The 15,430-nt window shown below is 45.7% G+C and overlaps 3 protein-coding genes across 5 annotated transcripts; all 3 read left to right on the top strand.

The window, feature by feature from the left end:
• Nucleotides 1-5,118: 5,118 nt before the first annotated feature.
• LOC117856690 (putative disease resistance protein RGA3) lies at nucleotides 5,119-8,416 on the top strand. Of its 3 annotated transcripts, XM_034739062.2 has the most exons (4): nucleotides 5,372-5,506; nucleotides 5,605-5,763; nucleotides 6,520-6,653; nucleotides 6,827-8,416. In XM_034739062.2, exons 3-4 carry the CDS (start codon nucleotides 6,550-6,552, stop codon nucleotides 8,223-8,225), a joined length of 1,503 nt encoding a protein of 500 aa, XP_034594953.1. In that variant the 5' UTR covers nucleotides 5,372-5,506; nucleotides 5,605-5,763; nucleotides 6,520-6,549; the 3' UTR covers nucleotides 8,226-8,416. The 3 variants fall into 3 exon arrangements, with proteins under 3 accessions (XP_034594950.1, XP_034594953.1, XP_034594951.1); XM_034739059.2 differs by lacking the exon at nucleotides 5,605-5,763 and having other exon boundaries at nucleotides 5,119-5,506; XM_034739060.2 differs by lacking the exons at nucleotides 5,372-5,506; nucleotides 5,605-5,763 and having other exon boundaries at nucleotides 6,751-8,416.
• A 1,024-nt stretch (nucleotides 8,417-9,440) lies between these two features.
• Nucleotides 9,441-10,835, top strand: LOC117856483 (disease resistance protein RGA2-like). The gene has a single exon (XM_034738838.1). It carries the CDS (start codon nucleotides 9,441-9,443, stop codon nucleotides 10,833-10,835), a length of 1,395 nt encoding a protein of 464 aa, XP_034594729.1.
• A 665-nt stretch (nucleotides 10,836-11,500) lies between these two features.
• On the top strand, nucleotides 11,501-12,973 carry LOC117856484 (disease resistance protein RGA2). The gene has a single exon (XM_034738839.1). The coding sequence runs from the start codon at nucleotides 11,501-11,503 to the stop codon at nucleotides 12,971-12,973; it is 1,473 nt and encodes a 490-aa protein (XP_034594730.1).
• The last annotated feature ends 2,457 nt before the right edge of the window (nucleotides 12,974-15,430 follow it).

The raw sequence follows: 15,430 nt of genomic DNA on the forward strand, positions 1-15,430 counted from the left end.
TGCTTGGCGGCTATTGGTTCCTATGTGCATGCTGCGTTGCGATTTCGGCCGGTAGGGAACACCATGGCAATAGGGGGCACATGCCATGCCGCTTCCCAGGATCTCCAACCTCTCTCCTCAAATGGTGAGGCAATGGATTGAAATTCTTCCCTGCTCTCTTTTTTCCCCAAACTGAACAGGAAATCCTAACCCTACCTAGCCCTTGTTTAGTTCACCCCCAACTCCCAACTTTAGCACTATGCAAAAAGAAGATTCCCTATCACATCAAACTTGTGGTACATGCATGGAGTACTAAATGTAGACGAAATTAAAAACTAATTGCACAGTTTTGTTGTACTTTGCGAGACGAATCTTTTGAGCCTAATTAGTCAATATTTGGATAATAATCCACAAATACAAACGAAACGATACAGTGTGCTACAGTGCTGTAACAGTAATTTGGCACCTCCAAACTTTGTCAACTAAACAAGGCCCTATTTGTGTTAACATCAATTTCCTGCAGATTTCTCAGGCAGGTGTGCTCGAGAAGCAATTCCCAATGAGGCTGGTGCAGCTGCAGGTAGAAATACATTTTTTTTAAAACGAACGAGACAGGTACTGTAGGAGAGCTGCGGTAGAAAGAAGATTATATTAAAAAGAAGATGAAGTTCAGATCAGACGAAAAAAAATGCAAACACCGACAGGTTGGATTGGATCATCAACGTATACCGCATCATGTCCTCACGCGTAACTCAACTGTACAACACATCGGTCGGTTGGATTGGGACATCAACACACACCGAACTCAACTCCTCTCAACAACTCAACGACAGAACCGAAGCCTTACCGTAACCCTACCACCATTCAAATCCTCTCAACAACTCAACGACAGAACTGAAACCTTACCGTAACCCTACCACCATACACACGGTCAAGAAATCGTCGAAACCTCCCAGCGTAACCTAGTGTTGACGTTGAACCGAAAAGCAGACTGCATCACACCGAGAAGGCCACCGCCGTGCAGGACCTTTTGCCGTAGTGACGCTGTAACATCTTTCTCCACCCTGACAGGGCGATAGCACTGAATCCGGACCTCTCGCAGACTGCCTTGTAGTCGCCGCCACGATAACGCAACGCGCAGGGGTTCGCCACATTCGTCGTGGGACTCTGCCTCTCTCTCGTCACCTCGAATAGACACCGCGCGCAGGGGCCTCGCCACGCCCGCTGCAGTACTCCACATCATGGATCCATTTTTTTTGTCACTGTCAGAGTGTTGAGTGATGTTGCTCCGCTCCCCAAGATCTCCATTGATCAGCCAAGCCGCTGCAGTGTGTCGACCTCGCCTCGTTGCTTCACCCTCACACATAGCCTTCTTCGCCATGTTAGTAAATCAGAGAAGTCGCTTGCGACGTCTTCTGACGATGTACCACACCGGATAGCCCAGCCAAGCTGAGCAACCTGTCGTGGTCTGCTGCAAGCCTAGTCGTCCCACGCTACCGTTGCTGCAAGCGCCGTCCTCCGACATAGTCTCACACCGCACTAACCGCTGCCAAGCAACGTCAGCCGCCGCAGTCTGCTGCGAGAAGCCCAATCCGACAACCATGCAACAACCCCTGGCCACCACCAAAACTTCGAACGCTTGCACATGAGATCGGCAACACCCATTCAGCTCACCACGCGGCGGAGTTGCCGCCATCGGCTGTGGCCTCCCATGACAAAGGTTCAACAATGCCACGAACCAAGTTGGGTCTTTAGAGACGACGCCTCCAAGGAGGGCACGACACTAATGGTGCCGCCATCGCTCGTCCAGGATCTGGACAGAGTTTTCACCCAGAGAACCCCGTGCAATAGGGTCGTAATTCCAACATGACGCCCCCAACAGGGAAGACGACGTCCTAGGGCGTCGCCGTCATGTCGACCAGCACGAAGGCTGGTGAGGGCTTTCGCCTTAAGTAATACAACCCCTCGCTGCACGTACATGGTTCAGTACTCCCGGACCACCGCTACAGCAACCCAGTCGAGGCAATGCCGCCGCCACGCCTCCACTCGCCATGCCACCGTACCTCCACCTCCATTTCCATCGCCGCCCTCCATCGCTTGCACCTCCCTGCCGACGCCGCGCGTCCGCTTGCCATTCCATCACCACATGGCTTGCAGCGCGCTCCTCCTGGCTGCGCGCACTTCCCGGCCGCGCACCTCCCGGCTACGCGCTCCTCCTGGCCGTGCTCCTCCCGACCGCCACGCGCTCTCCCGGCCATGCTCCTCTTGGCCGCCGCGCGCTCCTCCCGGCTGCCGCATTTCTCTCTCGGCCGGCGCTCCTTCCTTTGCCCACGCCGGATGCCCAACCTTCATCCGCGCGCGACCGCCACCCACCGAGAATCCGCTGGCAGCTGGGGTGCACCTGGAGGATGACCTCGTCGGCGATGCGCGTGAGGAAGACGTCCGCAGCGAACTGCCGCTCATCAACAGCTTCATGGCCGCAAGCCGCAGCTGCCGCCTGCTCCCCTTCTGCCGCCGCCTGGTCGCGCCGTGCCGGGATGCGCTGTGGACGGTGGATCCGGGGCGGAGAGGCCAGATCCACCCACGGCAGGGCTGGATCCGGGCTGCCACCCGGCACCTTGCGTCGTCCCGCCCCAGCATCGTCCTCGAGGGTCACTGGCCTGCCCCGCCACCACCGTCCTCGGGAGCCGTCCGGGCTTCCGGCAACTCCTCCAGCGGCAGCGAGGTGGGCACGAGGGGCGGTGGGGGAGGCCTGACGGCGGCGAGAGGCGCCGCCCGTGTCGCTCGCGGGGAGGGCGATGCGAGCCCAGCGGGATGTACGAATACAATTTCCTTTCTACTGAAGCTAGTTTGCAATATCTGGCAAATTTTGGTACGATATGTTTTTGCACTGTTGAGGTTATGAAGTTTAGAGGACATCCTTGCCATATGTTGAATTGCAATTCTTTTAAGTCTAAAGAATATATCCCATTTTTTGATTTGCTAATATATATAACCATAATATTGTTGCTTCTTGCCATCACGGACTGAGGTCAATGCGTAGGTTTTAAAAGTAAAGTCAACATTGTGCCTATTAATAACTGGAATGGAGATCTAAATATATTTAACTTGTGCATATTAGCATTTGTAAGCACTTAATGGATCTGAGAACTCCTGTTGGGAGCTGATACAATACCTGCTCAGGCATTTTCCTGAAGAAATATGATTACTAAGCTTTGATATGCTATTATGTTCTATTTTTTTTTCTACAGGGTCCTGTCTTTCCATATGTAGCATACAATCAAACATGGAAGGTCTTCCAACATACTAAGAGCTGCTGAAGGTGATAAGTGAATATTCTGAATATGTTCCTTCTGGCTGCGATGATGTTTCTACCTCTACCATCCAAGAACTATTACCGAATTTGGACCTTCATATCTGTCCTAAACAAAAGGTACATGTAAGGTTTTTTCACATTAATGGTCCAAACATTTTTCTTTGGTTTAGTGATTCTGTTTTTACCACCTTTACTGTTAGACGTCCCTTCCCTTAATTATTGCTTCTACCCCCATTCTCTTTGTTCATTGTTCCAATACTATCATGTGCCCCTCCACATGGTAGCAGGGAAGCTATTTTTAATGTTTTCATGCAACATCAAACTGCATTTCTGCAAATATTGCAGGAAGACAGATTTTGCGTTAATCACATGTCACCATTTTAAATTGCCTACGTTGAAAAATGTATAATAGTAAGTACTTAACAATGACTATACAGCTCTGCACTACCAAACGGTACTACTAAAATTGTGCCTAGGAAACCACATCTCAAAGATGACTACAGAATTATATGAACTCTCCTGTACATTTTGTCGTGGTTCCTTTAGCTCTATGATGATTCTTCCCGTTGTTATCGATAAGATGCATGCAATAAGTACTATATTTGCTTCTGAGATTACATTAATATAATCCACAATTCTGGTTTCATCCAGAACTAGCACTATTTATTGAATGGTGCAATAATCAATGCTGTTTTGATTTCTGACAACTTTAATTCTGCTATCATATGCAGGTCATCCGTCTGAAGAGGTTTGGTGATTTATGTATGTCCTGCTTCATTTTGCTTCTACCTTTCAGTTTCCATTTTAAGAGGAGTGGTAGCCTAGCCCTGTCAGCTGTGTGCATCTATGTAACTAGCTCTTTGGCTATTCTGTATGAGGTTGTGTATTGGTCGCTCTTTAAGGTAAATCCCTTCTATATTTTGCAGCTGCAAACTTACAAGTAAATTTTCAAGGTAGATTGTTTCGCTAGAGTTTCAAATCAATGAATTCAAGTCACCGACAGTAAGGGTATCGCATTAACTTTATGCCTTACGCTCATGTCAGTATGTGCTGTGTGACTAGAGCCAATATCTGCGTGAACCTTTGCTGCAATTTTGTCTACATGGATGTTAAGAAACATATTGTGAGGCGCCCTAAACGCAGCTGGCTAAGTGCCCAGCATCATTGTGAGTCATAAACACTGAAATTCATACAACATCATGAAAAATGGCACACGAAGCAGTTAACCGTTCGATGAATGCAGCATCCACTTCCGCACCGAACCGGTCGCCGGAGGGGACGGGGAATGGAAGAAATCGGCGGTGGAAGCGACTCGCTCCCCTTTCGCCCTTTCTCAACTGCAGTAGCGGAAGGTATGCAGCCCTTGGACTTGGACCCGCTGGAACGCAGCTTTCGTTTCGTTCTTTGCTTGCGTCCGCTCACGGCTCAGCCGGAAGCAGTTCTCCTTTGCTTTCTTGCCTTGCATCTCTCGTCACTGCTTTGCTTGCATCTGCAGTTCGGCACTGCACGGCGGCGCCCCTCCCTTGTCAAAATCCAAATGTCACCGGCTTCGGCTTCGGCTTCGGCTTCGGACTTCGCGGACACGATCCATGGCGGCGGTGCCTAAATAAAACCTCTTATGCCCATCTGCCTAAATAAATCCCATCACGGGCCAGAGGCCCAAGTCACCGATCTCCCTCCGTCCCATTTAGGCTGATGGGCTAAAAACGTCTCATTCTGGGCCCGTGATAGGACTTATTTAGGCTGATGGGCCGAAATAAGCCCCATCAGTTCCGTCCCCAAGTCTCGCGTTCAGTTCCGTTCCGTCCCACTCCCTACCATCACCAGTTCACCACCACCACGATGACCGCGACCGCGAGCTTCGTCGGCGTCGGAGGCCGAGGGCTGCAGGTGCTCGCGATCGCCTGGTGTTCGCGGCGGCACATGCTCCCGCGACCTGAGTTCCTCCCGCTCGGTTTCGTGGGCCGCGCGCTGGAGCACGCCCGCGAGGCCGGCGCCGCTATCACGACGACGGGGCTTCGAGCAGATCTCGCTTGCGTCGCCGGCCCGCGGCTCCCCACCTGACCTCCGCCTTACATGTCGCCGGGGCGGCCGATGGACCCACGCTGCTCTTCCACTACGGGGCTTCGCCTTCGCTGCCAGCCTTCCACGGGCGGCACACCTAAGTACCTCACGACGGCCAACCCACGCTCCGTCCTCTTCTGGCAGCTGGTAATTCTTTCTGCATCATGTCTTGTTCTAGCAGAAAATTTTGTCTGGGCCAGAAGTGCAATTTAATTCAGCACACATATGCTTCTGGTTTCATACAGATTACGTATCAGCCCTAAGCATGTCGGGCTAAAACAGCGCCACTTGATCTTCTGTTCTCTTTCTCCACACAAGTATTCTTACTAGAACCTGAGGGCTGAGGCTGATCTAGATGGATCACAATTGCAGAACAGAGGCAGGATAATCAAGACAGCTTAACCGTACCACAAATGCCTATCCTTGACATCTTCTATTTTTTTACTCAGCAGTTCAATCTGATTAGAAAATCTAAGCAGGCTCCACTGAGATAGCACTATACCGTGCCTGCCCCCACCTGATGCTGCCATTTTCTGACAAATTCCTTTTATTATGAACGATAGTTCGTCTAGACAATGAATTAATCACCCGACTACTCACCTTTCTGATCAAGTATTTATTGGCACCAGCTGCCATAAAAATGCAAAGAAGAAAAAGTTTAATTATTGAAAGAAAGTGAGTAGTCCCTCCTTAGAATCTCTCAAATGTGACTGGCATAGATATGTATCAATGCCATCACTTCAAAAATAAGAAAGGGCTAATTTGTAGACTTGTGGCTGATGCAGCAGGTTTAGTAAGGAACCTTGTATCACGTGCCTTGAAATATGCTAATCTTCCACCCTAATTTCTAGTCGACAAGGAAGAAAGGCAAACACTTGGCATATATTGAACTAAAGAAACTAGCGTCTCTGACTCTATGTAGAAATACTGCACAGAAAGAGAAGCCATCCAAAAGTTAACATGCACTAACAATTTGACGCTTCCTTGGAAGTATTTAATAGCATGACCTCCTTTTTTCATAGTCTGAATGCGTACAAAGTGTCAAGTTTAAAGCTGCATATAACGTTTCTTATTATCTGACTTTCAAATGCTGCAAATGTAGTACATACCACAATCCTCTCACCTTTCCGTGGTCCTGGGTCTAATTGTCTATTCAACAGGTGGAAGCAACAGGCCCTGGGCCATTAATAATGGACAGTGCCATCGTGGAAACTTTTGTGTCTTCATCGCCGCCGTGCAATTGCAAATGCAATGGATCAACAAGAAAAGGAATTCCCTATGACTGGTCATTTAAGTAAGCTGTCTGCTAACCTCGCTTAAATAGACCAAGAAGTCATGGACTAAATAAGAACTCAAAGAAATCACTATTCTTCCATCTTCCCATCACAAAGGTTTCAGAATGGAAACATTTGTTTCTGCAATTCTTGGCGATCTCCTCAGTCGATCAATATCTTTCGTCATCGACAGATGCTACAGGCAGCAGAAGGGTGTGGAGGTCTACCTGCTGCAGCTGCGCCATGTCCTGCTGCGCATCAAGGCCACCGTGGAAGAGGCTGAGGGACGGCACATCACAAACCAAGCGATGCTCTGGCAGCTCCAGGTACTGAGAGAAATGATGTATAAAGGCTGCTACCTGCTTGATACCTTCACATACCGGATACTGCAGGAACAGGGGGAGATTGATCAGTGTGGTAGTCAATCCTTTGCCTTATCCAAATTCAGTTCAGCCAAGCGCTTCTGCTTCTCTAACAGGAGGATAGGCGCGATATTTCAAGGTCATGGGGTGAAGGACGTTCAGAAGATGCTAGGAAACATGCATAGCATCATCGACGATATGGCAGAGTTCATTATATTCTTGAAATCCTATCCTCCCATCATTCGCGAGCCCTATAGCAAGTACTTGTTTATGGAGAAGTGCATGTTTGGCCGCCAGGCAGAGATGGAGAAGATCATCAGATTCTTGTTGCAGCCAGAGCCTCCAGGCGCAAATAGTTTGCAAGTACTTCCGATAATTGGTCCACCGAGAGTTGGCAAAAGCACCCTTGTTGAGCATGTCTGTTACGATGAGAGGGTGCACAATCACTTTTCCTCAATAATTCTGTGCAGTGGAGACCCTAGTGCTCCAGAAGGCAGTGATGTCGTCAAGAAGCAAAGTCATGGCTCACATGGAAGATCACTTATTGTCATGGAGCTTGCTGAGGATTTGGTTCTAGGCGACAGGCAATGGAGAAAGCTGTACTCTTCAAGCCACATGCCACTTGGAAGTAAGGTCATTATCACAAGCAGAACAGAGGATATCACGAAACTCGGTACAACGGGAGCTATTAGACTGAAATATCTGACTCAAGAAGCTTACTGGTATTTTTTCAAGGTAATGGCCTTTGGAAGCACAGATCCCGAGGTGGACCCGGAGCTAGCATCAATAGCAATGGAAATTGCAGCAGAGCTTGATGGATCTTTCTTGGGCGGAAATGTCATCAGTGGCATTCTAAGAGCTAATCAGCATGCTCAATTCTGGCGCAAGATCCTTAAGTTGCAGAGAGATTATGTACAGTGGCATCTCCTCCTCTTTGGTGAACATCCACACACTCTTCTTCAGAAAAAACAGACTGCGTATGTTTGGAGTCTGTCCAACAATTCCTTGAGGCTCAAAGTTCTTTGTTTTCAAACACATTCTCCTCTGATTGATGTTCCAAAGACAACGTTGTTTGAGTTCCAAGCAAGAAATCCAGAAGTTCATAGGGAGCTGGAAGTCCTGGTGTGGAAATCTCGCATACCCCCGTACCACAGCTACACTATGAGGTGTGAGTTGGAGGCATCACAAGACACGATGGCTAAGAAGAAGCGACCTCACTCAACGGTGTGATTCAGCTCACCTGCAAATAAGAATACAACCTCACTGTTCAATTCATCGGTGGCTTTCATTGTTGGGATCAAAAGCCAAATATGAACGTTAGTCTTTTTTGAAGTAGTCTTTTTTCCGTAACTTCCTATCAAATAGCATGCACACTGTTATTCCTACTTATGCAGATCAATATATGTGTAATCTTGCATTTTGCTGGCTGTAGTCTGTACGCAGCATTTTATAACATACAGTAGGTCACAAGACGCTCATAAAAAAAATATATTCAGCGGTCACCCATGTGCTGTTCTACAAGGAACCGTTTATTCTACACCAGTAGTTATATAGTGTGCTGAGAATTGCTGAACAAAATTTCAGTAATAAAATAACTACTGATCGCGAATTCGTGATAGTTCGCGTCAGTCTGATCAGTAACACAATGGTGTAGTATAATATTCCACATCTATATTCGATGCTCTTTTTTTTTAATAAACTCAGCAAACAGAGCTGAACGAGGAATAAAACAACAGAAGACATGCTCAGTGGCGTAGTACAACTGCATACTGCAGATCATTGTAGTCGAGAGACTAGAGAGTCTTCACAACTCAATTCCCCACGCCTCTCTTTGCTTGACAAAATTGCTTTGAACGTGTCACGACATGCAGATCAGAACTGTAAATACCATATGATGTCTAATTCTGATTTCGTACAAAACCAGAAATTCAGAACCGCCGTCTCCAGAAAAGGATTGTGCATTTCCTTCTTTTTTACTCACTTAGTCCGAATCTGTACGAAGTCAAAGACTGCATATCACGTGCCTTCATATTTTGAAAGTTGACTACTGCTGATGTAAAGTACATCGGATGCAAGTGCAAAAATCTTCTCACCTTCCAATGGTCCTTGGTCTAATTGTCTATTCAGCAGCTGGAAGAAACAGGCACTGGACGGTCAATAATGGAGAGTACCATCGTGGAAATGCTTGCGTCTTCATAGCCGCCGTGCAAATGCAACGCGTTAACAACGAAGGGAACTTCTCGTGAGCTGTTCTTGTAAGTAAGCTGCCTGCCAATCTCAGCTTATATGGTTGAACTGGTCATTTAACCATATAAGCTGAGATCGTCTGAACAACCCATCATCCCATCACAAAGGTTCACAATGGAAACGTTTGTTTCAGCAGTTCTCGGAGATCTCCTCAGTCGAACGGTATCCTTCATCATTGACAGATGCTACAGGCAACATATGGGTGTGGAGGAGTACTTGCCATGGCTGCGCCGTGTCCTGCTGCGAATCCAGGCCACTGTGGAGGATGCCGACGGGCGGCATATCACAAACGAAGCTATGCTCCGGCAGCTCCAGATGCTGAGAGAAGCGATGTACAAAGGCTTCTACCTGCTTGATGCTTTCACGTATCGGATGCTTCAGCAACAGAGGGACAACGACGATCAGGTTGGTGATCACCCCTTGTCCATATTTTGTCCAGTCAAGCGCTTGTGCTTCTCTGCCAGGAGGATGAACATGGTATTTCAAGGTGATGGGGTAAAGGAGGTTCAGGAGACGCTAGGAAACCTGCATAACATCATCCACGATATGGCAGAGTTCACCGTCTTCTTGAAATGCTATCCTCACATCAGCCGTGAGCCTTACAACAAGTACTTGTTTCTGGAGAAGTGCATGTTTGGCCGCCAAGCAGAGATGGACAAGATCATGGGCTTCTTGTTAAAGCCAGAGCCTCCAGGAGCTCAGGGTTTGCAAGTGCTTCCTATAATTGGTCAGCCAAGAGTTGGGAAAAGCACTCTCGTTGAGCATGTCTGTTACGATGAGAGGGTGCACAATCACTTCTCTTCGATAATTCTATACAGTGGTGATCCTACTGCTGCTCCAGAAGGTAGTGGTGTAGTGAAGAAGCAAACTGATGGATCAAATGGAAGGTCACTTGTTGTCATGGAGCTTCCTGATGGTTTGGCTATAGAGGAGAGGCAATTCAGAAAGTTATATTCTTCAAGAAGCCACATGCCACCTGGAAGTAAAGTAATTATCACAAGCAGATCAGAGAATATCATGAAACTTGGAACTACTGGAGCTATTACACTGAATTTTCTGTCTCAAGAAGCTTACTGGTACTTCTTCAAGGTGATGGCTTTTGGAAGCACAGATCCTGATGAGCACCCAGAGTTAGCATCGATAGCAATGGACATTGCAGCAGGGCTAGAAGGATCTTTCTTGGCCGCAAATGTCATCTGTGGCTTTCTGAGAGCTAATATGCACAATAGATTTTGGCGCAAGATCCTCGAATTGGAGAGAAACTGTTTAGAGAAGAACATCCTCCTTTTTGGCAAACGTCCACAGACTCTTCTTCGGAAAAACCAAATTGCATATGTTTGGAGCCTGTCCAACACTTCCTCCATTTGGGTCAAAGTTCTTTTATATGAAACACATTCTCCTGCAAATGAAGTTCCAAAGACAATGTTGCATGACGTCCAAATCCAAACTATAAGTGCAAAAGCATACAGGAAGCTGGATGTCCTGGTGTGGAGATCTCGCATACCCCCATACCATAACTACACTATGAGGTGTGAGATAGAGGCAGCACAAGAGATGATGTCCAAGAAGAAGCGGCCTCACTCCATGGTGTAATTCAGGTCATCTGCAAATGAGCACACAACCTCAGTTTGTTGCTATTCACTTCATTGGCAGGTTTTATTATTGCAATCAAATTTGAATGGTGATATGCATAATAGGATCTATCTGTTCCTTGCAATGAGCTCTTTTTTCTTATTTTATATCAAATAGGTTACGCACTCTGCTAATCCTTTGCAGTTTGTAGTTCAGTTTATGTGCATTTGTCCTCTGTACGCAGCAGTTTGTAACCTGGGCGACAAGACTCTCATAGGAAACTACAACTCATGAGAAAATACAATCATATTCAGTGACTTATGTGCAGTGCAGAAATGCATGATCTGACCTCGGAATATACAGAGACTATGATGGCTTGTTTCGTTTCGTTTAACTTCCTGTGAAATTCCTGCTTTCCAAATGCAGCATTAGTTTGGCCCAGTAGAAAACATATAGTAATCACAGAGAAACTCGCAGGAATCTACCCAGCCCTCGTGTAAGAATTAGTCAACAATTGGAGGCAACAAAGGACTGGTCCATTAATACATCATGGTGGAAAATGTTGCGTCTAGATAATGTGTGAACATGACGACTCCTTGCAGCTTATCTTACAGCATTTAGGTAGCTCGCCTGGCAGTTAGAGGCCAGAGATGAACTGAAAACAGGAACTCAAATCAAACATCGTAATGGAAACGTTCATTTCTGCAATCCTTGGTGATCTTTTCAGCAGATCAGTATCTTTTGTCCTCAACAATTACCATCTACGGCGGCAGAAGGGCGTCAAGGACAACCTGCAAGCGCTGCGCTGCGTGTTGCTGCGCATCCAGGCCACCGCGGAGGAGGCTGAGGGGCGGCACATCACCAACCAGGCCATGCTCCATCAGCTCCAGATGCTGAGAGAAGCCATGAACAAAGGCTGCTACCTGCTTGATAATTTCACATACCGGATGCTGCAGCAGGAGAGTTCCAATGTTCAGGTTAGCGACCACCCCTTTCCCCTGTCCAAATTCAATCCAGCAAAGGGCCTGCGCTTCTCTACCAGGAGGATGATCGTTGCATTTCAAGGTGATGGGGCGAAGGAGGTTCAGAAGATGCTAGGAAGCTTGCATAGCATAATCAGCGATATGGCAGAGTTCATCATCTTCTTGAAATCATATCCTCCCATAAGCCGTGAGCCTTATAGCAAGCACTTGTTTCTGGAGAACTGCATGTTTGGCCGCCAGACAGAGCTGGAGAAGATCATCAGTTTCTTGTTGCAGCCAGAGCCTCCAGGCACAGAAAGATTGCAAGTGTTACCCGTAACTGGTCCACCGAGAGTTGGTAAAAGCACCCTTGTTGAACATGTATGTTATGATGAGAGGGTGCGCAATCACTTTTCCACAATTATTCTATGTAGAGATCCTACTGCTCCAGAAGGCAGTGGTGTGGTCAAGAAGCAAAGTCATAGTTTACATGGAAGATCACTAATTGTCATGGAGCTTGCTGATGATTTGGTTGTAGATGAAAGGCAATGCAGAAACTTCTACTCTTCAAGAAACCACATGTCACCTGGAAGTAAAGTTATTGTGACAAGCAGATCAGAGAATATAATGAAACTTGGTACTACAGCAGCTCTTAAGTTGGATTTTTTATCTCAGGAAGCTTACTGGTACTTCTTCAAAGTGATGGCTTTTGGAAGCACAAATCCTGATGACCACCCAGCGCTAGCATCAATAGCTATGGAAATTGCAGCAGGGCTTCAAGGAGGTTTCTTGGGTGCACATGCCATCTGCGGCTTTCTAAGAGCTAATATCCACAATTGGTTTTGGAACATGATCCTTGAATGTCAGAGAAACAATATAGAGAGGAATATCCTCATCTTTGGTGAACATCCACAGTCTCTTCTTTGGAAGAGCCAGATTGCATATGTTTGGACTCTGTCCAACATTTCCGTGAGGGTCAAAGTTCTTCATTTTCAAACACGTTCCCCTCTGAATGATGTTCCGAAAATAAGGTTGCATGAAGTCCACACAAGTGCAAAAGCTCATGGGAAGCTGGACGTCCTGGTGTGGAAATCGGGCATACCCCCATATCACAGCTACATTATGAAGTGTGAGATTGAGGCACCAGAAGACATGATGGTCAAGAAGAAGCGCCCTCCTTCTTATCTGCAAATATGAACATTTCCTTGATGTTGAATTCATTGGCTGTTTTCATCGTTGAGATCAAATATCAAATGTGAAGGGTGACGTTCAAATACACCACTAGTGAACAAATCTATCTGTTTCTTACAGTGATCTCTTCTCCATATTTTTTCTATAAATTAAAGTGCAAGCTCTGCTCTTGTAAATGCTTTGTTGTTGAGTTGTTGTAAAATGCAAGCTCTGACATTCCTTTGTAGTTAGTACATATCATTCAGCCTGTGTGCAGACATACTTTATATTTCCTGTACCCAGTAGTTTGTAATCAGGGTGACAAGACTCTGACTGGTGGAGAATATCATTATATTCACACATATTTAAAAAACTCGAACCTGAACCTGCTGTATGCTATTCATGTGCTCTAACCATTGGACTAGATATCTTTTTGCCGCTCCTTATTTTGTGGACGGAGGTAGTAGAAATGTACGATATGATCTCAAAATATATATAAAAAAGGCATTGTGGGATTGTTTATATTCACTAAGGTCTGTATTACTGCCTGCAGAATTTCTGCTTTCCAAACATGGCCTTCATTTGGCCCACTAGAAACTATATAATGTTCTATCTTCCCTGCTCACATTGTCATAACTCAGAGCAAATCGCCCCTAAGCTACAACACTCGTTCCTTCATTCATCATTTTATTCATTAACGCATATCAAATTTTTAAATTTACTCTAGAATTCTGGATCTTTAATTGGACAATGGAAAAAGGGAAAAACTGTTTTATTTAATATATGCATAAAAAATCACAATAAAAAAGATAGGTGGAATGCACCTGCGGTAGTCACTCTGGTTATTTACATTTTGTTCACCCTCTATTTAACAAAACAACATACTGTTCACCAGGGGAATCATATCTAAATTCTAATGGTCCAATCCATGTGCACACCACTTGCCACATCTCAAGTAAAATTGCGACTAAGCTATAGCACTCTGCATTCGTTGGTTTATTTATTTATGGTTTGTATCTGGTAGAAAATATTATAACATCCCAAAGGTAAAGGTATGAAACTGGATTAGCTTATCTGCACATCCAATAAACTCTAGAATTTGGATATGTAATTCAACAATGGGAAATAAGAACACTATTTCCTTTAATCTTTGTAAAAAGAAAATTCAATAAGAATGACCAACCAAGCACAAAACCGGAGAATCGTAATCTTCTGTACCGTACCAGCAGTTTTCCATAACAATTCCCATTTTCCTTTAAGACTTTTTTGGTTATGTACTTTGCATGACATTAGACCAAAGAACCATCTTTTCTAGACCGAACACTGAATCTGTCTAACTATCTACAGCTTGCTGTTGTCTAGTCAATTTTGAGAAAGCCCATTGCTTCGTCCCAACCTTCAAAGTCTCAACGACAACACTACAGGTCTACAGCAGATGGCTGCTACGCTCAGTCACAACTCACAACGCGTTCAACCTAATCAGCATATGCGTTCGACCAGAATTAATCGAAACCTGCAACATTTGGGCCGCAACACTGAATCTAACTATCTACATCGAAGCACTGAGATACAACATGCTCAAAGAAGGATGGGATTAACAGCTTACCATGGCATCGGCGGCAGAGGGCAGGCGTGCCGTGGGAGGGCGCGCGCGCAGCGGTCAGGATCTCTGCGTGCTGCGGCATCCACTGATGCCGTCGCCCTCGTGGGCATCCGCGGGACATGACGGATCGGGAATAGGTTGGGAGCTTGACTGGGAAGCAGACAACGAGTCAGAAAATCAGGGCAACCGTCGCGGGAGACATGGGCCTTCGATGGGCCGATGTGGTCCGATCAGCCGAATGCATCCATGCACGGAAATCCTATGCATCTTCCGCAACATAGCCCCCTCAAAAAAATAAAAATAAAATAAAATCTTCCGCAACATAAAAACTTATGGATCTACGAGCGTTTGAGATTCGTGTTGCAAGTGTGGTCGGATGGATTCACGCAGAGAAGCGCCAAGCATGTACTCATGCAACAGGCACGGCATGTGCACACACGTGGTGGGCAACTGTTGGTTGCCAAATGGGTGGCAGGTGGGCAGCGTTACTTCAATTTCAAGATTAGTTATTTATCTCTTAAACAGCTTATCATTTGTCGAATCAGTCTGAACCACGAGATTATTTAGAATTAATGTAACAAAATGAGGTCTGCATATTTTTTAATGAAAAATAAATATTTCAACATTTGCATGAACCATTTCAACATTTACATTGACTGTTTCAACATTTTTATGTTGTTTAAACATTTTTTCTATATCACCTTAACATTTAATTTTTTATATTGTTTCAACATTTTTTCTATATCACCTCAGCATTTACATAAAAATGTTGAAACATTTTTTTTTCAAAAACGTTGAATTTGATCTTAAGAAATGTTGAATATGATATTTTCCAGCATTTTTCATAAATGCTATTTGCATGAACCATTTCAACATTTACA

This window comes from Setaria viridis, chromosome 5, assembly GCF_005286985.2.
Source record: "Setaria viridis chromosome 5, Setaria_viridis_v4.0, whole genome shotgun sequence".
Taxonomy (NCBI): Eukaryota; Viridiplantae; Streptophyta; class Magnoliopsida; order Poales; family Poaceae; genus Setaria; species Setaria viridis.

What these genes read in the sequence shown, in the direction of transcription:
- LOC117856483 (XM_034738838.1), top strand. Translation starts at nt 9,441, where the DNA reads ATGGGTGTGGAGGAGTACTTGCCATGGCTGCGCCGTGTCCTGCTGCGA.
- LOC117856484 (XM_034738839.1), top strand. Translation starts at nt 11,501, where the DNA reads ATGGAAACGTTCATTTCTGCAATCCTTGGTGATCTTTTCAGCAGATCA.
- LOC117856690 (XM_034739059.2), top strand. Translation starts at nt 5,372, where the DNA reads ATGTCGCCGGGGCGGCCGATGGACCCACGCTGCTCTTCCACTACGGGG. An exon ending in CCGTCCTCTTCTGGCAGCTG is followed by an intron (nt 5,507 to 6,519) that starts GTAATTCTTTCT and finishes TCTATTCAACAG; the next exon opens with GTGGAAGCAACAGGCCCTGG. An exon ending in CCCTATGACTGGTCATTTAA is followed by an intron (nt 6,654 to 6,826) that starts GTAAGCTGTCTG and finishes CGTCATCGACAG; the next exon opens with ATGCTACAGGCAGCAGAAGG.